This window comes from Pelecanus crispus, chromosome 15 (genome assembly GCF_030463565.1).
Source record: "Pelecanus crispus isolate bPelCri1 chromosome 15, bPelCri1.pri, whole genome shotgun sequence".
Classification (NCBI taxonomy): domain Eukaryota; kingdom Metazoa; phylum Chordata; class Aves; order Pelecaniformes; family Pelecanidae; genus Pelecanus; species Pelecanus crispus.
This window is the reverse complement of record NC_134657.1, coordinates 8499140-8522896: the sequence shown is the minus strand read 5'-3', so window position 1 is coordinate 8522896 and position 23757 is coordinate 8499140. Positions and strand designations below refer to the sequence as shown.

The 23757-nt window shown below is 38.5% G+C and overlaps 1 protein-coding gene and 1 long non-coding RNA gene across 8 annotated transcripts in view; one reads left to right on the top strand and one right to left on the bottom strand.

The window, feature by feature from the left end:
• Positions 1–675: 675 nt before the first annotated feature.
• On the bottom strand, positions 676–8694 carry RER1 (retention in endoplasmic reticulum sorting receptor 1). 7 transcript variants are annotated; one of them, XM_075721454.1, is made up of 8 exons: positions 8678–8694; positions 5780–5859; positions 5376–5461; positions 4716–4820; positions 3463–3562; positions 2902–2980; positions 2662–2797; positions 676–1772 (listed from the first exon to the last, which is right to left on the bottom strand). In XM_075721454.1, exons 3-8 carry the CDS (start codon positions 5454–5456, stop codon positions 1683–1685), a joined length of 591 nt encoding a protein of 196 aa, XP_075577569.1. In that variant the 5' UTR covers positions 5457–5461; positions 5780–5859; positions 8678–8694; the 3' UTR covers positions 676–1682. The 7 variants fall into 7 exon arrangements, with proteins under 7 accessions (XP_075577569.1, XP_075577568.1, XP_075577570.1 ...); XM_075721453.1 differs by lacking the exon at positions 8678–8694 and adding an exon at positions 6630–8082; XM_075721455.1 differs by lacking the exon at positions 5780–5859.
• A 1609-nt stretch (positions 8695–10303) lies between these two features.
• Positions 10304–23757, top strand: part of LOC142594953 (uncharacterized) — a 40851-nt gene continuing 27397 nt past the window's right edge. Inside the window, exons 1-5 of the long non-coding RNA XR_012831653.1 lie at positions 10304–10415; positions 10851–10945; positions 19224–19320; positions 21634–22003; positions 22583–22704. This is a non-coding gene — a long non-coding RNA (uncharacterized LOC142594953). The remainder of the gene's footprint in view (positions 10416–10850; positions 10946–19223; positions 19321–21633; positions 22004–22582; positions 22705–23757) is intronic.

Here is a 23757-nt window from a genome sequence, read left to right as displayed (position 1 = left end):
AATCTCAAGCTGCCACTAAAGTTCAAAATTAAGTGGAGGTAAAAATGTCTTAATTTGCCATGGATGTTGTTAACACTGCTGTTTAGTAGGAGTCATCCCAGTTGCTAACCTGAACGTTAATAAACACAATAAACATCATTATTTTTCTCCCTGATTTGCCCGTATTAGTCAGAAACTGCAGCAAACCTGAAGACAGCTTCTCCATGTCAGGGCTTTCAGATTTTTAGGCAAACTGCAAGCATCCATGACTGGTACTTTTATAAGGCCCTTTCTGCATAGTGTGTTTCCATCATTTTAAATTTTGACATTACTAGTTTCCACACTGCTAATAACACACGCAAACAAGAAAAAAACAACAGATCAATGTGAACTAAAACTACCTGTCATTTTCCCAGGATTACTGAAGGCTGAATTCCAGAGCTCCATAATGACTTCATTTGACAAAATCAGATGAAAGGGTTCCTACACATATCTTCCAATGGGGTGTCTGTTGAAGTTGCCACTATTCTCCATTCAGAATCTTCAAAGAGCTAATGTTTTCCTACTTTCTGCAAGTGAATGCTCCCTGAAGAGTTGAAAAAGGCATTGCATGAAGATAAATTGAGGGTAACCATTATTGAAAAGGAGCCATAAATACTGTTAGATCAATATATGGATATAAAGATAGAGAACAAGTAAAGGGGGACACTGTCTTTTAATAAATTTTGGAATTAAAAAGTCACTTAATAAAACCGCAGTTGTATCACATGAAAAAGTTTACATGCAGGTCATTTACCTCTCTTTTTTTTTCCCCATAGAAAATGAAAAGCTGTGTCAAAACCCACACCATTTGTCTGCTATGGCCAGTTTGGGTATATTCTGAAGGGGCTGCATGAAGTCAGCTTAAATTAATCAAGAAACCCTTAAGTATGAAAGAAACTCCATCTATTAACAATTAAAATATATATATTTATAATTCCAGGTCCTCAAAGGAAATTGTTATAGAGTTTGAACAAATTTTTGAGTCATCATGAAAGAGCCCAATTTTAGCATCTGCTAGGAGATGTAATGGTGAAACTGGCATTAAAACCCAACACAAATGAGTTACTTCAGAAGCTGTGAGTATTTTTTCCCTACTGCAAACCCCAGAATTCAGTAGATTTCTTATTCCCACCTCTATCTGTTTGGTTATAACTCAGTAATACCAGGCATTTAGGGAACTGGCTTAAGTTCTGCATCTATTTAGGTCTACCATATTTTTCTATGAAAATAGCACACAGTCATGAAGCAGAAAACAGCATCATGTGCGCCATCTTACATTTTTCCTCTACATATGTGCACAGCACTTCAGGGTGATATTGAGCAGGAGAACTATGTGAAAATACCCAACTCTAAGCCATTAATCTCTTCAGTGAGTGCAATGGGTCTTGAAAGAAATACATTATCCCAAATCCATGGGATTATCCAAAGTTTCTCCAACTTCTTACAAAAGATAATACTCAATGCAATTTGGTTAGAATGCCAGTTTCTTCAAGAAACTGATATTTCAGATAAAAATAGCAAGATCCTCTTAAAATGAAAATTCAACTGCTTTGTCACCACTCTGTTAATCATTTTTTATGAAGAAAAAAGGCATTGTTACAATGGCTCAAAATCGTTCCTTTAGTTAGAAGTAGAATTGGTCAACAGGTTGATTGCATCTTCTAGCTAGCAAAGGTCTTTCCCACATCTTCTTTCCCTTTGTATTTCCTCTTGCCGTGTGTGAAGGGTATATATCTGTACTTTATCATGTGCTGTAAAGAGAAAAGATAGATTTTTGAGGCAAGAAACTTACCTAACATTCACAAAAATGTTTTGTAATACACATTGTAAATTACAAAGTCCTCTGGAAAGACAGTTCATCAGTATTGTAAAGGTAATGAAATAGCTAATCATGCACCAGTTCACATCGAAATAGGGGTATGAGCCCAACCTTGTAAATCTCAAATTTGGGTATACCCAACAACTTGTACAGTACAGTGAAGACTACTGATCGGGGGAATCACAGGAAACCAGAGAGAGCATACAGGTTATTAATTCTTTACTACCCTTTAATCTTTAATTTACAACTTTAAATACCAGTACCTATCCAAAATTCTGAACGTCTGGGAAAAAAAATGGGCTCTCCTTTTACAATGCCAACAAACTGTAAGTAATTTGTTAAAGATGGTATGAATGACTTGCCTATGTTCTTCTTCCCCTTCTCTCCATCTACTTTCTCGCATCAATTTGTCAGAACTTCCCTTTTCACCCATCAGAGATCCTACAAGACCTCTTCATTAAAAATAGCCATAGTTAAATGAAGAAAGGAAGTGGATGAGAAATTTTAAACTCATCCTGTATAAAAACCAGATATTGAATTCTAAGATTGAAACCTTTTGAAAGCGAGCATAAAATTCTGCAATGTAGTGTATGAAGACTTCTTTTACCGAGTATTTTTGTTTCCCGTTGTCAGTATTTGCTCAAAGCTTCAAATATGCAACACTTGAACTAACATTCAAGTGTTAGTTGTTCAAGTTCCTCTAGTAAAGAAGCATGTGCAATACCGTTAATACCTCTGAAGCGCTCTACTGAATAGACAGTTTGGATCAATACTGTAAATTCTGACATCACAAATGCTACCTCCTATTCTTGGCAAGTTACCTTGATTTGCCTCTTCATAGTGATACAAAATAGCATAATGAAGTACATCACAAGGATAGGCCAAAAAACAGGAACGTTGAAAGCCTCGAAGAATGTACATGCCATAGCAACCAGGATTCCTTTAGTGGCAGAGTGCCTTAAAAAGAGTATTAACAATTAATCCTTCAACCCAGCTACCACTATTTGATGCAGATATTTGTATTTTTCTAAAATAGAGCATGGGCAGATGGATCCACTCACCAGAATTTAAACTCTGGGAGCCTTCTAATGAAAGGCCGAAATTCTTCATTTTGCCTTGTAGGTAAGGAAGGACCATCATCTGAAAAACAGAAAAAACACCAAAACCCACAAACCACCTCACAATAATTTTCCACACTATACGGACTCCAATTTTTTTTTATCTTTTACCTTTAAAAACAAAACAAAAAAAAAAGCTTTCACTGTTACACACAGATTCCAGTTACAGTGTCTGTTTTAATGTAACTTAACACTGATTTCCCAAAAGAAAATAGGTAACAGAAATGAGTGCTGGGTCACTTGAGTTATTTTGGGGAGAACTTAAGTCACATAAACCTTCCTTCAGAACACAGAAAACTAGTATAATATGGAATATGTTCAAGTCCTGAGAAAGAGAGACAAATTTTAAAGTAACTCCTGATGTCAAGTTGTATAGATTTTTTTGCAAGTCTAAAAATACAAGGTCATGCTAAAATTGCACATCTTTACACTACGTTATTGGACAAAAAGAGCTGGAAGTTTTACTAAGTTCAAAACTATTGCAAAATGAACTATTCATCATACCTGAATCTTCCATTAAAGAGGGGTCTACCTTTGGCGACAAGAAAGCTATGAAGAGATTTAGATGGTAGATTCCCAAGGCATATGTCACAATGTACCAACCCTGAAGCAGGGAGGAAAAGAGACTAAGGTTAAAGTCTTCCTGAAAATAATTTTCAGATACTGATTTTTCAACAAGGTCAAACAATCTGGTTTTTTGCTTCCTTGACAAGTGTTTTTCTACATCCTCACATTACCACAAAAAATTTTCTGGACTTGTTAAAACATATTAAAAATTCTCACTGTATAAAATAAACATTCTGACTACAAAATGATTAAATCACCTTTATGAATCCATTTCTTTTATTTGTGGACTGACAGGTAACGTACGTAACAGTTTTCATTTAAAGCTACTTAAATATGGACTAAACTTACTGCAATACAAATAAGCAAGATGAAAAAAATGAAATCTAGCCTTTTTAAGCTACATGTTTTCTAAGGTACACTACTGTAGACCTAATATATTAATCAAAACAAGCCTTAGAATATGAAAGTAGCACAGATCCCTCATGTATTGACAGATTTAATATGAAAGATTTTCTCAGGCATCCAGTGTCTATGTTCAAGATGTAGACATCATAAAAGCAGCATAAAAGAAGTAAACAACATAAAAACATCACTTTTTTTAATCATCTTTGCAGGCTTCAGTCTCTTAAATCTTCCTATTACTACCACCTGCACAGCCTCCACATTCAATCTGTCATCTTTGGGTTTTGGGAATAACAATTCTCAAGTTCTTAACTGAATTGCAGATTGGCAGGAAACAGAGGCATCTGATTAGTGGAGATGCAGCCTGCCGCTGGCCTGCAGTGACAAAGATGCTGAAAAAGCAGTTCTTTATGGTTTGCATGACTGAAGGTAACCACCGGCTCCTGAACGCATTGTTACACAGCTTTAAAAATAAAAGTAAAACCTTAATTGCAGGAGAGTTTTCAGAGTTTTATTATGTAATTTCATCAAAACTAACAGAGTATTTCCACTTTCTGTTGCCCTTGGATGAATACCCTCAAACATTCGCACATTCTCCATTCTGAAGCAGTAAGTTTAACACCAACAAGATGTGTTCTTTCTTCAGACTAATTTACCTTCTACTGTGTGCTAAATGATACCGTCTGTAATTCCAAAGTAATACCATACTCCAAAAACTCCCTTAACACAAAAATATAGAACAGTAACGATATCTAACAGTACTTTAGCAGTAAATCCAGTTTTCTTACCTGCAGTAAATAAACTCTAATCATGTAGATAAAACTCAGACCCAAAGTTACAATCCATCGCACTGCAGTATATGGAGTAGATTTGTCTAACCAGGATTGGTAGATCTAGGAAGAAATGTAAAATGTACATCTGTAAAATCCATGATGCACAGCACGTAACGTTTATTACAGGGTAGCATTAGAAACAGCAAGTATTTGTGAAGAGTATTTTGGGAAGGAGATTAACGTGAAACATTTGTATTCTTTACTACAAACAAACTTAATTAAACATACTTACAAGCATTTGAAAGGTTCCATATTTTTACACAGGCAAAAAAATAATTTCCTAATGCTTCATAATGGGCATTGTAAAGCAATTTAAATTTCAAATTTTATGCAAGTTTATTTTCCTTAGGATGAATCTGACATGACATCTGAAGTCACTCCTCATTTTTGACAATAACAATATATTATTTTCACCATGCAATGTCACATATATGCACATTAAAGATTCCATTAAGCTATGTTTTATCATATTTGTTATCTATTTTAAAAGGCTTCAAAAGAAATCTTTTGTACAGATTTTAGTATTTCAACAACTCATCGAAAAACTAATGAGTTTAAGAAACTGCATTGAGACCTGCTTCTAATGGAGCCAGAAAAACCCTACAGAAAACCAACCTGTCCAAGTCTGGAGAAAAATCTATAGACCACAGAAGGCTTTCCATGAACAGACTCACCAATACTGTCCCCTTCTGACATGGTTGCTGTGGAAACAAAACACAATACATAGGTAACATTTAAAACAAAAAAATCTAAGCTCAGTGAAGCTTTACAATACATTATGTGAACCAGCATTTACACATGATACTCTTTTGGATTGCCCTGTTTAAAACAAATTATTTTTAATGAACTATTCTTAAAGAGAGGACATTACTCCAAAAGAAATTATTTCCAAGATAAATTGTCAAGAAAGCAAGGAACAGGGTATTTTACAAAGGCAAGACAAGATCCAATCCACCTCAGGGAGGGAAAAAACAAGTCCATACAGAAATGCAGGAATGAGCCTTGTTAGACATCTTCACCTTGAGAAGGCAGGAGCTGAGTTATAACATCTAAGCATTGAGATATGAACTGCAGCACCACCCTCCTGTCACCTCAGTTTCTAAAGGCAAAGAACAAAACCAAAATAAATATATTTTTAAAAGCTGCTTAGGGTTTTTAAATACTGAGTAACTAGATAGTGAGGAAATTTAAGTTCAGGACTCTGTACATGAGTGGTTACAGACAAAAAACTCTACCGTAAACACCTAAGCCAAAACACTGCCCACAGCTAGAATTATTCAATGCTTTTATCTGTCTCTTGAACAGGAAGAGCTTAGCAGTCACAGAAAAGTTTTATGCATGAGCAAAAGTGTATAGTAAAGGGCCAGGATTCTGAACTCAGGTAAAAACTTAACCAAGGGAATTATTTTTTAGTACATGCTTCTGCTACCAATTTAACATCTTTATTTTTCTTTTCAGTTCAGCTCAACTAAGTTTTACAGCTCACTTCAAGATATAAAACAAACAAAATAAAACAGATTCTAAACAGAAACATTTCTGCCACATCACCAAAAGCGATCCCTGACATTACTTCCTGGAGCCCTCATCCGTGGGTGGGACTACATAACTCTGGGACAGTGGGAGTACTTTCAGCCCTATGTTAATATCTCAAGAGCCTCGGATGATAATAAAGATATGTGAAACATTACTAAATCAGAAAAATGTAAGTTATCCTAGATGCTGCAATACAGTGATTGCTGCAAAATAGAATTTGAGACCAAGGACAATCGGGGGAGGCACAGAGTCTTAAAGTTGTATAATTTGTCTGTAAACATCTGAAAACTACATCCTATGGGATAATTAGTAAGTAGAAAAAAGGAGTCCTGTTACACTTCAAAAGATAAGGGCATTCATTATGAGGCTTCAGGAGCTGCAGTCCACTTGAATTCAAGCTATAGCTAAAAAGAAAAAAAGTCAAATAGAAACTGATACAATATAGATATAGACTTTTTCATTACAGGCAAAAGGAAGTAATTATTATTCTCCCCATTCACTGCACTGCAGAAGAAAGACGTTACTCAGCATTATTAGCTGAGCATAATTTTGTGATTTTGGGTTTTTTTGAAATGTCCTGAAGTGTAAAGTCGTAACAAAAAGATACTCAATCTATTGATCAGATAGCAATTCTCTAAAGATCACAAACATAAAATCTCTCACATGCTCAAAACTAATTTTACAGATACATCCACAGCAAATACAGGCTACAAGCAGACCTAACATTACAATCTTGTAAATGTTAACCTATGCAGATCAAGTGAAGAATCATGTATGTAAGCAACTGATGGCTTTATGACAGAGTAGGCATCTTGCTTGGTGTAAAAAATTACATTATATGTGATGACGTATGATTGTTTATCATACATACAGTTCTTCTGTAGCAGACCAAGAAACACAACCGGCTAACACTGTTTTACTGAAAACAAACCTCTCACTGACTCAGTTTAAGCAGCATAGGCTGAAGTTTATCACATGACATAGTTTAGAATTTAGTTAGTACTTCTTATAATTTTAAAACATTTACTTAAAGAACATCTGTAATTAGAGTATTATCAAGGAAGGCAGTCTTTGGCATTGCTTTGAAGGTTGTTTACAGTTAAGACACAAGTCAGATCTCATTGGCTTAAGGCAATAATTAAATCTAAACAGTAGCAATCCCTTTCATAATGTAACTTAAGACTTTACTGTTCAGCATCATGAGTTATGAGAACCCTTCAGCCATTTCAGCAACGCCAATAATCAGAAAGATACACAAAAATTAATATAACAAACAGTTGAATAGTTTGCTACTAGCAGAATACAGACTGCTACTAAAACTAAACCGTCTATTAAAAAGTTTTTCTCTGCTGAAAAACACCAAGTAGATGAACACATGACCTTTAACAATTATGCTTTTTACCACAATTGTTATGGTAATACCATTACAAATACCACTGCATCGCCGAGTTCTTAAAAATGACATGACCTGAGGCAATAAAGACATTTAACTTGCGCCTCACATCATCACATACAGAGAGGTACAGAATTTTCAGACAACTCTCTGATCATAATACAGATTTTTCTTAAATTTAAAGTACAGATGAAACACGGAACTAGCAAGAACGTATTACTGCTCATACAAGTCTCCTTATCTCATAGAGGAAACGTCTTTGAAGAGCAACACAGTAAAGTGATTTATTAACAACGGTGAATGGATAACTGCAGGAAAATAACCCATTGGTTGTGCAAACTAGCTTTTTTATCCTAAAAATGGCACTGTTTAGTTTTATGCACCGCAAGAGCCGCCCGGTCCGTCAGCAGCTCACTGCTGTGTCCCCAGGGAGCCGCACGGCACCTGCGGCCCTTGCTTGCACCCGGAAACTTCACGCACCCTTAGCGCTGGTTCAGACCGACCGCTGCGGGACAGCGGCGATACCGGCCGCTTGGGGGGTGTGGGGGGGGGGGCAAAAAAAAAAAAAAAAAAAATCAAAGCGCACAAAGGTTGGCGCTGTTTTGGCACGGAGACCAGGAGCGGGGCCCCGGAGGCAGGAGCGGGCCCGGGCACAGCCCTAGGACAGGCAGCGGCTCGGGCAGCGGGAACGCGAGCGCTCCGGCAGGCCCCGGGAGGCCGGCCCGGCAGCAGCAGCCCCCGGGCCCCGCCGCGGGCAGGCAGCCCCGGCAGCACGGCCCGCAGCAGCGCCTAGGCCGCGGCGGCGGTCGCCGAGCCCAAGGAGCCCCCGAGCCGCCGGCGGGGCCGCTCGCTCAAGGCTCCCTCCCGCCCGGAGACCGTCACCGCCTCCGCCCACCGAGCTGCCTCCACGCCCGCCAGCCCGGAGGCGCAAGCTCCCACCCCTCCCGCCCTCGGCTTCGGCCGGGCGCCGACGCGGGCGCCAGCTACTCACAGCCGCCGAGCCGGGTCCTTCCTTCCGCCCCCCCGCCCCCCCTCCACAAAACCCAATATGGCGGCCCTGGCGGGGAGAAGCCACTTCCGCTTCCGGGGCGGGAGGGGGCGGGATGAAGACTCGGCTCTGCCCCGCTATTGGCCCCGGGGGGGGAAGTGGGCGTTGCCGCGGCGCCGAGGAGGGCGGCGGGTGTGAGGACGGGCGGGGGCGGGAGGTGGCAGCCGCCGCGCTACCGGCAGAAGAAGCGTGCCCTCCCGCCTGCGCTGCGGGCGGGGCGCGGCCAGCAGCGACCGAGCACGGGGACGCCCTGCGCGGCCGACACCGCGGCGGGTTCCGCGCCCTTTAGCGGCCGCGCATGCGCCCGCCCGCTCCGCTGCCCTCAGGGGCCGCCCGCCCCGCCCCGCCCCTCGCTCCCGCGCAGCCAATGAGCGCGGGGAGGCCGTTGCCATGGGCCGGTGCCCGGGGCTCGTGCGGGGCGGCGGTGGGCGCTGAGGGCCAGGGCCCCAGCCAGCCTCGGCCCGGGCCTCTGCCGCCGTCCCTTCGCCGCCGTCCCTTGTCTTCCAGACGCCTCGCCGTGCGTGTGGTAGCGAGCGTTCCCCGGGGCAGGCCGCGCCGCCCTGGCCCCCTCGCGGTGCCGTCTCAGGCTGGCCCCTGGCCCGGAGGGGCGCGGACGAGGCTCCTCCGGCCGCGAAGTCCGGCCTCTCGTTAAGACGAAGAGGCGCTAAGCCCGCGCTCCGGCGTTAGGCGAATGTAAATACAAGCGCTTTGCCTCTTACGGGTTTGCTTTATTTTCTGTGCTAGCGTTCTTGTTTGATGCAAGGGCAGTGTAGTCTGTCTGTAACGCTTATAATGACCTTTAGACGTTTAAGAGCTTGGGTGGTTCCCGTTCCAATGTAAAGTGAGTATAAATAGGAAGCAAATTAATATATTTCTCTTCACATAAGTGTTGTTTATACTGAAATTTAAAGTAGGTATCCCTGAGTAAAATTAGTGCTTTTACTCTTGTGTTACTAGTTACTCAGTATGCAACTTAGTCTTTCTGTATTGTTTAAATAATTTCAGCTGTCTTGTCTTTTAATGTGATGGGCAGGGGTGCGTGTGGGGGCCTCAGGTGGGTCTTGTCAGAGGAACTGGGGCCTCTTGGGTGTACTCAGGGCCCTGACCTGAGGAGCATAAGTGACTTGAGCTTGCAACAATGCTTTTAGTTTCCTCTTTATTTGGGGGGGGGGGGGGGAAGGTTATTTGTAGTCTTTAAAACCTTTTGCATGCTCTAAGACTGAACCAGAAGGCAAACATCCGCCTTTTTACACAATACAGTAAGTGATCATTTCCTGTAAAACTGGCATAGCTGTAGAGCTTACAGACTGCTGTGAAAGTCAGATCTTTAACTTCAAGAGGTTTAAAAACTGTGATTCCATTCTGTTCTATTAGAGCCAATATTGAATGGATTTAGGATTTCTGCCTTGTATATACTTTGTAGATCCCTTCAAGTGGGGTCAATATTCAGTCTTAAGAAAGTCTAAAGCATGTGAAGGTGCTAACAATACATAGATATAAATTTAATCATATCAAGGAGAAAAATATGGGGAAGTTTCATTTGTCTGTTAAAAGGGCTTGGAGGAATTGTTTTATTTTCTAGGTCGCGACAAGCTGTTCTTCAAAGATGGAAGTTATTATGAGGGCAAGTTTGGCAATGGAGAAATTATGGGGAATGGATTTCAATACTGGGTGTAGGCAGGTAAGCCTGTAACTATTACATACCCTCTTAAAAAAAAAAAAATCCCAATCCCATTAGAATCTGATATATAAATACGTATCATGAACAGCCAAACTGATTTAGTCCAAGTTGTCAGTATTTCACAGTGTTTATTGAGGAGTTGTGGGTTTTAGGTTTTCTTGTTGGCCTCTCAGTTTAGACTGGGTTAACTTTCAGTCGCCTGAGAAAGTTAATCAAATGTAGATAACCAGAAACATGTATCATCAATTTTTGATAACAGTTTTAGTTCTTCAGAGATGCACGCATATGCAGACTTGTGCTCATATGAAGTGCTTCACAAGATCAGGCCAAAGTTGTTAAAGGATTTAAAAAACTTGAATTAACTATCCATTATGGAGGGACATCTCATGCATGATTTACCAAGGAAACATTTCAATGAATTCATCTCTCTCCTAGCATCCTGAGCAGAAGGAAGTTTGTTGATTAAAGATCTGTCCCAGTAAGTTGCTCCAGAAAAAGAATTCCTCCTGTTTCTGTTTATTCCTTTACAGGTAAGTCAGTGACTTCTCCACCCGCCTAACCCCTTTAGTCAACAATCTGTAAGGTTGACAGAAAATAAAGTGGGACCACATGGAATACAGTGTGTTAGATAAGTAAATCGGGTAAATACTTCACAGGAAAATAGCTATCTGTCATTCTAAGATCACACATCAGGAAATTCACAGTACAGTACTTCTAGATTTTTCAGCCTTTGACACACAATATTTGAATGAGTACATGCCATCAAAAAGCTGTTAAGGTGACTATGAAATTCAAGTACTTCTTTTATACATTACTTAACCATAAAAGAAAATACTATGAATCTTTTCTTTTTAACACGTCACTGTCGGTTTTAAAGACCAGAAGGATTATGATTCGTTAGTTTTAAAATAAAGACTGAATGAGCATGTTTATAGTCTTCATTAGACAGCATTATTAGCAAAAAAACGTAGCTGTTAATTATAAACTTCTACACTTTTAGAATGTCTTCTTCTATGCTCTGTAAGCAAAATACCACTTATTGGTGAGCCCTAAATATATAAGAAATACTAAACCGTGTTTGACAGATCTGTTGTTTCTTTCTGTATTTAACTTTCTCATATATTTGCTTCAAATATTAAGATTTGGGACAGGCACTTTGTGAACTATTTTATTACCCAGTTATAATGAAGTTCAGAAACGGAGTACTGATTTCATCATTTATGTCTCTCTCTCCTTCTGACTTAGATCCTCATTCAGTTTTCTTTGGTTTTGAAAAGAATGGGTCTCCCTAGGTTTAGTGGAAATTCAGAGTAGTACATGTTTGGAGATGCTAAAAATTACGGGGAAGGCTATTCAATATAACTTTACTACGTGCCTCCAGCCAACTGACATTTTTTCCTATGGACATGAAATCACAACCAAAATTGTACTGGATACTGTTTATGTAGTTAAAATAGAGCATAAAGCACTTGGATACCTTGCAGTTTGGTCTGCTGCTGGTATATACATAAGCAGATATCTTGGCTTTTCAGATAAGAGTTTGGGGTTTTAGTTTGGTTCTTTTTTTGCACCTATCAACACCCCCAGATTTCTTTTAAATACACATTAGAAGTTTGTAGTTAAATTTGTTAATCTCAACTTAATTATTGAATACAGTTTAAAAATCTTTATGTATTACTCCATGAACATATGAAAGTTGGGAACTGAAATCAGTAGGACAAGATAATAAATACTTGTTAGATAAAGAAACAGGTGACACAGACATATGTAAAAGTGCTGTTGTGCATTTGTTTTGTTATAGCCTAAACAGTGTTAAACAAAAATTGTGGTGTTAGAATAGCTTCTCATGTCTTGAGGCGTCGAAGACAGGGTATTTTATGCAGAGAGAGTTGTGTGCGCATGTGTGCAGATGCAGTTTTGTGCCACTGGGTGTCTCTCTGGCATCTGTTTTGAGACTGAATTAGTAATTTCCTCAGGCTTACACTTGCCCAGTAACTGGTCTGTCGCTGTAGGGTTGTAAGCATTTAGTATTATGTTTAAGTTTACACTGGATATGTGCTCAAAAGTGACAAGATACTGTTGTCAGTACTGTCAGGATTTTTTTTTTGCCAAAGTATCTTGTTGATTGGTTTACTGTTTGTATTATGCAAAAAACAAACTTAAAAGACAACCAATTAATGCAAGTGTTCATTCAGCATATACTGCTTTCAAATTACATAAAATAAAGCAATAAAAGCATATAAATACTTTTTTTCAGGCAAAATAATAGGTTAAAGTTTGTTCTTAAGCTGTTACCATAGAATTTTGAAAGAGCTCACCAGCCTTCTGGAAAGGCTCTAAGATGCACCTGTGACCTACACCTCACAGGTGACTGATTTAGCCATGTGCTTCTGCAATTCTAATCTCTTTCAGCATGCTGCTTGGAGAGCCGTTCCCCTGAGAGGTGGTAGTATAAGTAGTATTCTTTCTGTCTTTTTGCCCTGAACCCTGTCTCGGATCTTAAGTCTTCTATGGCTCTGTCATTCTCTGACAAAATTTACAGTGTGTCTGGTCACTTCTTTCATTTCATATTAGATAGCTGGCAGTAATATATTTTGAGAATAATAACCATGAACCTAATGGATATCAGATTTTCAATACTGCTTGTTTTTTCAGTAGCCAGTTTAGACACAGTACAAGGAACTAGCAGAATCTACCACCTGCTTTAATGATCTGTTGTTGTCAATGGAAAAATTGACAAAACCGATGTGAGCAGTTAACCATTGGGTTTGTGGGCATAGTATTTGTTAAGTTTATACCAGTATGTTCCAAACAGATATGGTAATGGAGCTGTTTATGGTGAAGTCCAACAAAAATCAAGGCACGGTTCCAGCAAAACATGAGCCTATGTAATAAGGAAGTAAACAGGAAATACGTGAAAACTAATTAGAGGGATTACGTATGGGCAGCATCGAGGGCACAAACCCAGTCATAACACAAATGGTAAGGCTTGGTTCAGTGCCCAAGAAAGGGCATGTTACTAAGAAACTCAAGTTAAGGATCTGGAAATTCTGTCTGCTTTGTCTGCATAAACTTTTGCACATGAGGTTTTGAAGTTTGTTTTGTATGGTTGGATATCTCTCTGAATATCAAGCACTATTGCTAATCGGTTAGTGTACCCATACTTTGTACAAATAGTTCTATGCTTGTAAACTGTGTGTAACTGTAGGGACTTTAAAAAAAATCTGAATTTTTTTTTTTTTCCCCTTTACTGAAATAGTACCTTGGACATACTGAAGTAATCTGCTAGAAAAGAACACAGGCAGATATTTTGAGCTCTAGGGTATGCTTCTATGTGGTATAGAATAGATTGAATAATGGTATGGATGTTGAATTTGTCGGGTTTTCCTCTTCAGTTTTAACTATAATAATGTCAGGGCTAGATTTTTAGATCAATCTTTGGAAGTAATGCATTTTTAGTAAGTGGATGCTGTCAGTTAATAGCATATTGTAGTCTGCGAACCTTCAGAGATTCAGGTCGATTAAATGTCCAGTAAACAAGCAATAGTTATAACTATATCAACAGAGGAGTCCAGTAATAACAGCTCTGATTTATCTACTGCTTAACCATAAAACTGATTTCACATAGGGTAAAAATGTTGTCTAGAGAAGCAAGATAGAAAGTATAACTGAATGCTAGGGAACAGGTAACAAAGCAAAGCCCCTGAAAGCTGCTGATTTAAAAAACAAACAACAAAAAAAACCAAGAAAAAAAACCCTCCCCAGTGACCTGTGGTGGCCTGTCTCGTTTTAGTGCATTTGTATGTGCACACATTTGAGAATGAAAGAAAACAATGACATGTAAATGAATTTTGCAGAGGTTAATGAAGTAAAACATTCATTTTCTTCATGAAAGTGTTTCCTTTCTATGATTTCTCATTTCTGGCTGCTGCGTAAGTCCCAGTAAGCAGATGCTGTGTTCCATTCTGTCCCTGTTGCTACTTCTTTGTGTGTATTGGCAGTGTTTAGTTTGTCTTCTTTCCCAGAGGAAGGCCTGCTGTTTGATACACCTGTTAACCACACTAAACAGGTGGCAAGCCTTATGGGCTGCTTCACCTGCAGGCTTTTGTTCCCTGCCCCCCTTAGAATCCATTTGAGTTACCTGTTTGGAAGGATCATTTCGGTTCTGATGTGAATTACTGAAATTACTGGAATTCAGTTGTTCAGAATTATACTGCATGCTAGTGGATAATATGAAATTTGAAAAGACAATAAGTCTTCCCAAATCTTGATTATGATTATAATTATGATAGATGTTACAAAAATATAAATAAAGCTATTGCTGATATAAATACCATGAATGAGTTCTCCCCACTACTAAGTGCTGAGCTCTGTTATTTTAATTGCTTCTGGATAGGACCACTGACTACCGCATCACCCATAGCTCAAGTAATTTTTAGAAGTTACTGTGTCCCGGTAGCGGCCTGGAAGTGTGCTAAACATGTTTCTGAATGCAAAATCTGTATATTTTTTTGAGTGTTTGTTAGTGATTTTTAGCTGATACATGGTTCTGATGCTTGATAATAAGATGTGACAGAAGACAGTGGGAGGATGTAATTAGCAGTCTTCATATAAGAATAAAGACCAGTAATGGGGGGGGGGGGGAAGAGCAAAACAAAACCCCACCAAACTACTGCTTCTGTAGTTTATCTAGATTTTGCCATAATGTACAGCATTTTACACTGAGGATTTGGTGGAAATCTTGTATCGTGGTAATCTGTCTTGCTAAAGGGCAACATTGTTGAATGCTTTCCTGACTCAGCCTAACAGAGAAATCACCAGGGCTTCGCTTCTTCACTTTAGAAGACAGATAATGGAAGGCCTTCAGAGAAGGATAAAGTAAGGTTTTGATAAAAATTATCAGACCAGAAATAAACGCATGAAAATACCAGTCGGGGAGGAAATGTGTTTAAAATGAGTGCTAAAGTGCCTGCAGAATTTGAGGTTTTGGTCTTACTCTGAAGTGCATGCTGATTTGAGAATAAGGTAGTCTGTCAGATCACACACGTTCCTATATAGAAAATGCCAGCAAAACATTCTCTAATATGTCTTGATTTAAAATTATATTATTACTTTATTTCCTTATTCAAGGATCAGAAGCGTGGAAAAATTGTTGTTGTCTTCTATGTATATTAAGCCAGTGGAAAAATTGTTGTTGTCTTCTATGTATATTAAGCCAGTGTATTTTCTTTTATTAAAACTATTGGAGTTTCAATATTACTTTCTGAAATGTTGTATAGAAACTCTTTGAAGTTTGAGGGGGGAAATAAAACCTTGTGTGTCTTGACAGAAACTGATTTATGTTTGAGACTATAGTTCTTGGAATAGATGTAGATTCTCCCAAGTTCTAAAAACAGGCCATATAGCATGAACTGTCTGAACGTATCCAGCCAGATATTCTGGAGCAAGTCCGTGGATTTAAATATAGATGTGTTTGTCTAGATTAATGTCAGCTGAGGCTGTATCCTGTAATGCCAAAGATTTTCATAAAGGAAAGCATGGTTCAGTCATTAGTTGAACCTGTGAAGTGATTTTAACATGATATTTAAGATCAGGCCCATGCAAATAAGTTTGAATGGTTGAAGCCAAATAATGAAAATGATGGATAAAAGCCCAAATTAGAGCATGTGGAAATCATAGACTGTTAGAGGCAAGCAAGTTGAGTGTAGAGGCAGGCACATCTGAATTTGAAATAAACAGAATTAATGGCAATAAAAAGTGTAATAGCCACTAACTGAAAAATGGAAACCTCATCAATTAACTGGAAATTGCTTCCTGAAATAAAAAAGAAGTGGTAAGTACTTATGACCCATTTACAACATCTTTTTCTGTATTTATAAACAGATGTCTTTGAAAACCTTTCCCTGCCACACGATGTTGGGAATAACTAACATGAAAAATCTTGTTAATTCCTGAATAAAAATTGACAAAATATTTGTCCATCAAAGTTAGTATTTGAAAATCTTGTGTAGTAAGAGACTACCCCAAGTAATGCTACATATGAATTTCTTTAGTTAATTTACTACTGTTCAGTTGTTTACTTAGAACTAGTTGTTTCAAAGTTGTCACCCATGATGAATAAACTCCTAACATCTCAGGTTTTCTAACCACAAAATGAGTCATGCCAACATGTTTAAGTAGGCTGTTGCAGAAATGAATTAATATGATAATATGACCTCGTGAAATTATTACTGTTGGTGTACTAAATGTTCTTATTTATTTCCCGTAACATTTAATTGTGGTTTAAATAAATTCCATATAAATAAATTTACTTTGCAGTTTAGAAACAATTCACAATTATGTTGGGCAGTTACCAGAATAAATTCCTTATGACTGATTCTTAGGATAGGAGGATTGCCGTGGTTGATACCTAGCTGATGATAAACAACTTTGCCTTCATCAGTTACTGTTCTTCATTAACTTCTTTATTTCTGTTTTTGCAATGTCTTTTTATGTCTACTGCGTTTTATGTCTGTGAACCACAGAAAATACAGGACTTTACTAAAACTCAAGGTTTTTGTTTTGTTTAAAGCAGAATTTCCTCTTCTAGTTTAAAAACAAAACCAAACACAAGCAAAAAACCCCACAGCATAATACGGCCCATCACTGGAAGCTTGTAGCTTTTTCTTTTTCTCGGTTTCCTGCTCCCCTTTGTTTGTGTTCTAACTGGTAGCTCTTTTTCTGGAGGCCCCTATGTCACTCTGGTTGTTCACGCCTTTGTTTCTCTGCATAAATGTGTGATGTATAGATAGTGCTTATGTGGACGTCAGCATTTCCAAACCTTGCATGTGTTGCATTGCTAAGCAACTTTTAGCAACACTTATCTCTCGTCCTTATGCCATCTGGAAAAGAGGATTAGACAAGGAAATGTGCCAGAGAGAGACAAAGGCAAATCTAAGAAAGAGGTGGCTTAATTACTTAAGAGAATGAGTGACATTAATAGTAGGCAATCATCAGAATTGATTGAAAGCAAGCACAATGCCTTTACAGGTAGCAATAAGGAACCACTGAGAAAGGTTGCATATTTTATACCCCCTGTCCTTTTTCCTTCCCTAGAGGAGGCGGTACACAGCTGAATCCTATAGCATGTTTACATACAGTGATGCAAGATGAAGGCCCCTATGATTTCAGTACATAATTTGGATACAATTCTAGTTACAGTGAGTTTTTTCTAGACCTTCTTCCAGTTATTATGTACATTCAGGAGTATAACGAGCTGACCACTGTTTTAAAGGTCTCTTCCACTAGACAGAGAAGATTTTGAAAATGCCAGTGGAGCTTGAGGCTTGTATACATCAGTTACCAACAGTCTTGCTATCAGTGGGATAACTGCTGAAGATAGCTTTGTGTGCTTTAAAGTGATAAAGGAATAGACCAAGCACGTAGTATTGGAAGCATACTTCCAAAGAACTGCTTTGTCTTTACTTTTATCTTCTAGCTCACATCTGTAATTGCTAAAGGTGTAAACAAAGTGCTAGAATTTTAGCCGCTAAATCCATCTAGAGTTTCAACTGGGTTCATGCACATTTTAGAATCATAGTAGCACGTTATTTGGTACCTCTGCTGTTACCACATGAAAAGCCAGATACTCAAGTTAATAGAAGAATGATCATGTTAGGATTTTAAATATTCTTGTTTCCTAGTTCCTTATGTACTCTAACATTGAAAGAATGTTGTCTGATAGCTAAACAGCTTTTAGTACCATGTAAAACAAGGGACATTTGTTACTGAGTTATTTTACTTCCCATACCTGGACTTCTGACTGTACTTTGACCATTGTCTGATAATTTCCTTATCAGTTTCAATTCTAAACTCTTCCAATAATATGGGAACAACTCAGACTAATTTTCAGTGCCAGCTCTATGCTTCAAGATGTTTTTTACTTGTATCTTGGAATCAAAGTGCATACTGGAATAAAAGTTCATACTACAATATACAACACTGTCTTCTCACATCTGAAACTGGAACCAGTATTCCTGATTGTGACCTTCCCTGTCCTGTCAGCAAATACTGGTGAAATGTCTGACAAATTTTCCTATCCTCCCCTAGTACAGGACCACCAAGAGGAATTGGTTGACTCTGCTATCAGTTAATGTTAGCAAAATTGTGGCTGTGAACTGATCATCTCAAGTTTGTACTATGTTGAGTAGGAAAGGGTACACTAGAAAAACTGCGTGTTCATCATGACATAATACTAAATTGTATGATTACGTGTGCAAGTTTTTAACGTTGCTAGAAACTTTAATTGCCTCATACCTAAGCTTGTGTGGTATTTGGCTTTGCACCCTTAGGAATCTCTAAACTTTTATTTTATGGAAGGGGTATATCTTGGGTCAAATGCAGTCCAGATTTAAATAACCAAAGCTTTTTGGAATTGAGTTTGGTACACTATTTCACTTTGCACAGTCTTTAAAAAGCAAAATAATGTGTGATTCTGTCTGTGACAAAGCAGTTATTCATTCTTGCCATGTAATTTAATGCGATGTAATATATGAACTGAAGGATCTCACATAATAGTATCCCACAGTAACAAACCTTGGGCAAGAAATGTTTGATTCTCCCTCCTTTCCCCTTTAGAGGAGTGCCACATAATCCTTGGTTGTTGTGTGGTCTCCTATTCAACTTTTCACACAAATGTTGGAAGGGTATTTATAAAAAGCCTTGAGGACCACCCACTTTGCTATTGAAAATTGGCTGAAATAATCCCTTCTTTATAATTTAGCTGTGGTGGTGTTGAAATTTAAAATCCGTGTGTATTTCTGTTTAAAGGTGCAGTGGAGAAATGACGTATTCAATGAACGGGGTGCTACAGTCGATTGTTCTGGTGACATCTGTGATGGACTGTGGATCAATGGCTACCCTGCTGGTACGTACATTCATTATGCTCTCCAGTTATTAACAAGTCTTTGACATAATGCTTTGGTTGTCCCTCTTTTGATTAATATGATCTGACTGTAGCGTTTAGCATCCTCTGAGTGCTCAGTTCTCCAGGAATGTGTAGTTTTCTGGAGCAAGGGGGATAGCTATTTGACTGAAACATTTCCTGAAGGGAGGGAGCTGTTCATTCAAATTAAGTGCAGAACTACAGTGAGGTATCGAATGTTCTTGTAATGGATTTTTTTTCTTGCGATGAGGGAGGGGTTTTTGGTTTTAATAATGTGGGGTTTTAATTTTAAAGTGAACGTATTTTGGAATTAGAAAGTTGGAAAGAGAGCAAAAGAAACAAACTCTGTGTGTGCATGTGTGGTATGCATGTGTATAAGAGAATAATCCCAGTTAGTTTAAATTATGTCATTGGAAATCATAAAGAACTGCTTGGCAGGTTATAATTTGTTAAACACAGAACAGAAATGAATCCCATCATAATGTAAAGATATGGACTCAATGGCTTAATAGAAAGATTTTCTAATCCAATTGACTTTTGCATGAGGGGACTGTTTACACAGAATATAGTAGTTCCAACTTGAGTGCAGCTGGTCAAGAGATGCTCGTAAGTAAATTTTTGAATTGCCTCCCTCAGATAAGAATGTATCACCTCGAAGGAAATGATCCAAAAATCTTGAAATACAGCATATATGCATGTACTCTTTGTGTCAAGCAGCAAAACGTATGGAATGGAACTCAGAAGAACAGATCTGTGCAGCAGCCCATCTTAAGAATATTTGCGTGTCAGAATCTCTACTGTAGGTTGTTAATACTCCAAAAATGAAATATTTAATCAAAAAATCAGAAGAATATAATTCACCTGATTGACTTATTTCTGTCTTTAATATTAGACATACTTGTAACGCCAGATCATATTTTCAGAACCTAGAATGAAAACGTTTATTTTTAGAAGCATTTCCTGTAAAGGAATAAGTTTTTGCACAGTAAAGTGCTGCTTTAATCCAGTCAAAGTTGGTAGTAATCAAAATTCATAGCTATGTTCAAACCCTATAAAATGTTGTGATGGTCTGTTTCGTGATTAGTTAGCAGATGTTAACTTTAACAGGCCTTTTTTTCTGGCACTGTAAGCTGAACAATAAGGAATTGAATAGGTCTTGAAGAAATCTCTACACAATCATGGAAGTATTCTCTTCAGATTACTATAAGGATATATTTGAAGAGAGAAAATTTGTTCCACTCCTGTTCATTGGGTACTTAGACTTAATTTTCCCTTTTCTCAGCAATGCAATCATTTACATTCTGTATTATGAAAGCATGATATTCCTGTTTATCACTAAAACTTAATTGTCTTTTAAATCTTTTTAAAATGCATTTTTGTGGAAGTCAAGGTTATTCACAGGACTTCAGTTGAAAACAAAGGTCTAGATAAGTATTTCGGGCAGAATGATAGCTTAGCTTTTGTGAAGAAACTGCTTTCATTAAAAGGAATGAATGTATATCATCTTTCCATCCTTCTGGGAAGACGAGTTCACTTTAATGTCATGATTGTCCAGGCCAAGTACAGATGATATTGTTTGCTCTGACTTTGAGACATTCCCCTTCACAAGGATTGGAGACTCTGGATGTCTTGGGCAGCATTTTACCTGCACATGTTTGCTAGCTTTGTGTTGGAACTTTACAACAAATTTATCTACCAAAGCTTCAAGTGATTTTTACCTATGAGTGAATAGTTCAGTTGTTGAGCTGCATTTGTATTACTTTACCTTGAACATACGATTGCTTTCAATTTTTCAGGAGAGAGTCAAGGTCATAATTATTTCCTTTGCTTTCTTTTGTTCCCTGAAACAACAATACGAGAGGTGCTTAACGCAAGAACCTGCTGTTCTGAGTCCATTCTTAAATAAGCAACCTAAAATTATGAGCAAAATTGTTACTCTTTGTGGATTTTTCCCTCTGAATACTATTTTAACTGAAGTAACTTTGAATGCTGTATTGGGTTTACGCGGCAAGGTTTGGATAATGGGGTGGCTGCGTGGGCAGCCTCTGTCAGAAGAGGCCAGGGGCTGCCCTGTGCTGGACACAGCTGGTTCCAGCTCTCTCCACAACAGACCTGCTGCTGGCCAAAGCTGTGCCCATCGGCAAAGCTGGTGGCACCTCTGAAAATGTGTTAACAAGGGGTAAAACACTGCACAACGGGGTGGGGGAGTGTGAGAAACAATCCTGTGGAGACCAAGTTGAGAGAAGGAGGGAGGAGGAGATTCTTCAGGTATCAAAGCAGATATTCTCCATGCAGCCTGTGGAAGTTTTGGAAGAAACCATGGTGGAGCAGGCGTTTCTGTGCAGCCCATGAAGAGCACCACAGCGGAACAGATACTCACACTGCAGCCCATGGAGGACACCATGCCAGGTGGATATTTCCTGAAGGAACTGCAGCACATGGAAAGCCCACACAGGAGCACGTTCTCCTGACAGGAACTGTGGCTCGTGGAGGACCTATGCAGGAGCAGGGAAAAAATGTGAGGAAGAAGGAGCAGCAGAGAGTGACTGTTACGGATTGACTGCAACCCCCCATCCTTCATCCCCTGCACCACTCAGGGGGAGGTAGAGGAGTTGGGAATGAAGGAGTGAAGTTGAGCTTGGGAAAAAAGGGTGCGAGATAGAGGGTAAGATGTTGCCTTAATTTATCTTTGTTTCTTACTATCCAAGCCTATCTTAATTTGCAATAAATAATTTTCCCTGAGTCTGTTTTGCCGTGGTGGTAATCAGTAAACAATCTTCCTGTCTTGATCTTGACCCGCAAACCTTCTCGTCTTATTTTCCTCCTGCTGTCCTATTGAGGAGAGGGAATGAGCGCACAGTTGGGTGGGCATCTGGCAGCCAGCCATGGTCAACCCACCACAAATGCTATGAAAGCTATAACAAATAAAGCTACAGCGGATCATTCCATTCAGTTGATCCTGATTTCCTTGAGATTTTCTTTCACCTCAGTCGTAACTTTTAACATTCCTCTTAATTTTAACCTTAGTCATTGTCATCAGCCATTTACGTTGCTCTGTTTAATGCTGCTGGCCAAAATAGAGCATTCTATTGCCTTTCTGAGTAAGAAGTACAGTAAGAGTGTTTATATTCTGACTTAAGAACTTTACCTGAACTTGTAATGTTGTGACACAGTAACAGTAAGAGATAGTTAATATATAATTGTGACATACTAACTATTTATTTGTTGTTCTTTTGGTGATCAGCTGTGAATAGTCGTCATCTGGAGGTCTGGGCTGGCATCAGAAACCACCAAATCCCATCAAGTTCTGCAGCCGACTTATTTGAGTTAATTGAAGAAACTGAGAGGAAAACAGTTAACTCTTGTGTGCGTAGTGTGGGGAAGAGCCAAATTCATTCTATATTTCCCTTGATTAGTATGTGTATGCAGTAATCTAAAACTGGGTAGTTAGTATGCCAACTTCGTAATTTACAGCAAATGTGTAAGTGCTATACCCTAAAAATAGTAGCAAATACCTCTTTTATATGCTGAGGTGGTTTTGTGATTGTCAAACATACTTTTATAATGTAACATTCAGCCTTTAAAGAGTGCAAGTTGTTTACTGCCCTCCCCCAACTGGTGCCTTCCGACTATTCAAAGAAGGATTCTCTAATCAGGGAAATAGAGCAAGCTCTGTCTTCAAAAAACAGGACCATAAAAATCATCCTTCTAAATATTGATTTGCAATCCTAAATTAATAATTGGTTTCTGAGGTATTGATAAATGCACTAAAGTCCCTGGAAACTGATGAATGTGTTAGTACTTCTAAGAAGCCAAGAACCTTTAATTCTCACTGAAATTTGCTTCAAAAGTCTTACCCAGCATTTGGTTTCTCTATATATTTTTATAGCAACAATTTTCTTTTTTTCCCTGTCAAGGATAATAGCTGATGTCAGAATTGTAAATACTCCACAATAATTATTTGAAGTACAGTACCAGATGAAATAGAATCTACAGTGAAATATTTCTTTGAAGCTGTGAAACTTGATTCTTTGTTTATTAGGGAAGCCAGTGCTTTAAGTTTGGGCAGCACTTCAACAGAACTTGGAAAACACAAGGAGTAACCTAAATGAATTATACATCCACATTTATCAACTGTGTCCCCAGTTTGACAAAATCTAATAGACTTAAGTTGTTGGAGAGGTAGTTTTCAATATTATGCTTACTGTATGTTTTCTGCTGTATATCCAGCTGTAAATTTAATATACTGAGTGCCTAATGGCTGTCATGGTGAATTTATTCTTATATTGGACTTAATTAAGATTTTAAAACCTATCAGCACAAACACACAAAAATGTCAAAACTACTTTCTTTCACTAGATTTGAGCGTAGAAGCTATCTTTTGACATACGATGCATCTGGGAACTGAAATGTACTGTT

What these genes read in the sequence shown, in the direction of transcription:
- RER1 (XM_075721454.1), bottom strand. Translation starts at nt 5,456, where the DNA reads ATGTCAGAAGGGGACAGTATTGGTGAGTCTGTTCATGGAAAGCCTTCT. An exon ending in CTCTTTAATGGAAGATTCAG is followed by an intron (nt 2,981 to 3,462) that starts GTATGATGAATA and finishes TCTGTTTTTCAG; the next exon opens with ATGATGGTCCTTCCTTACCT. An exon ending in CTATGAAGAGGCAAATCAAG is followed by an intron (nt 1,773 to 2,661) that starts GTAACTTGCCAA and finishes TTCTCTTTACAG; the next exon opens with CACATGATAAAGTACAGATA.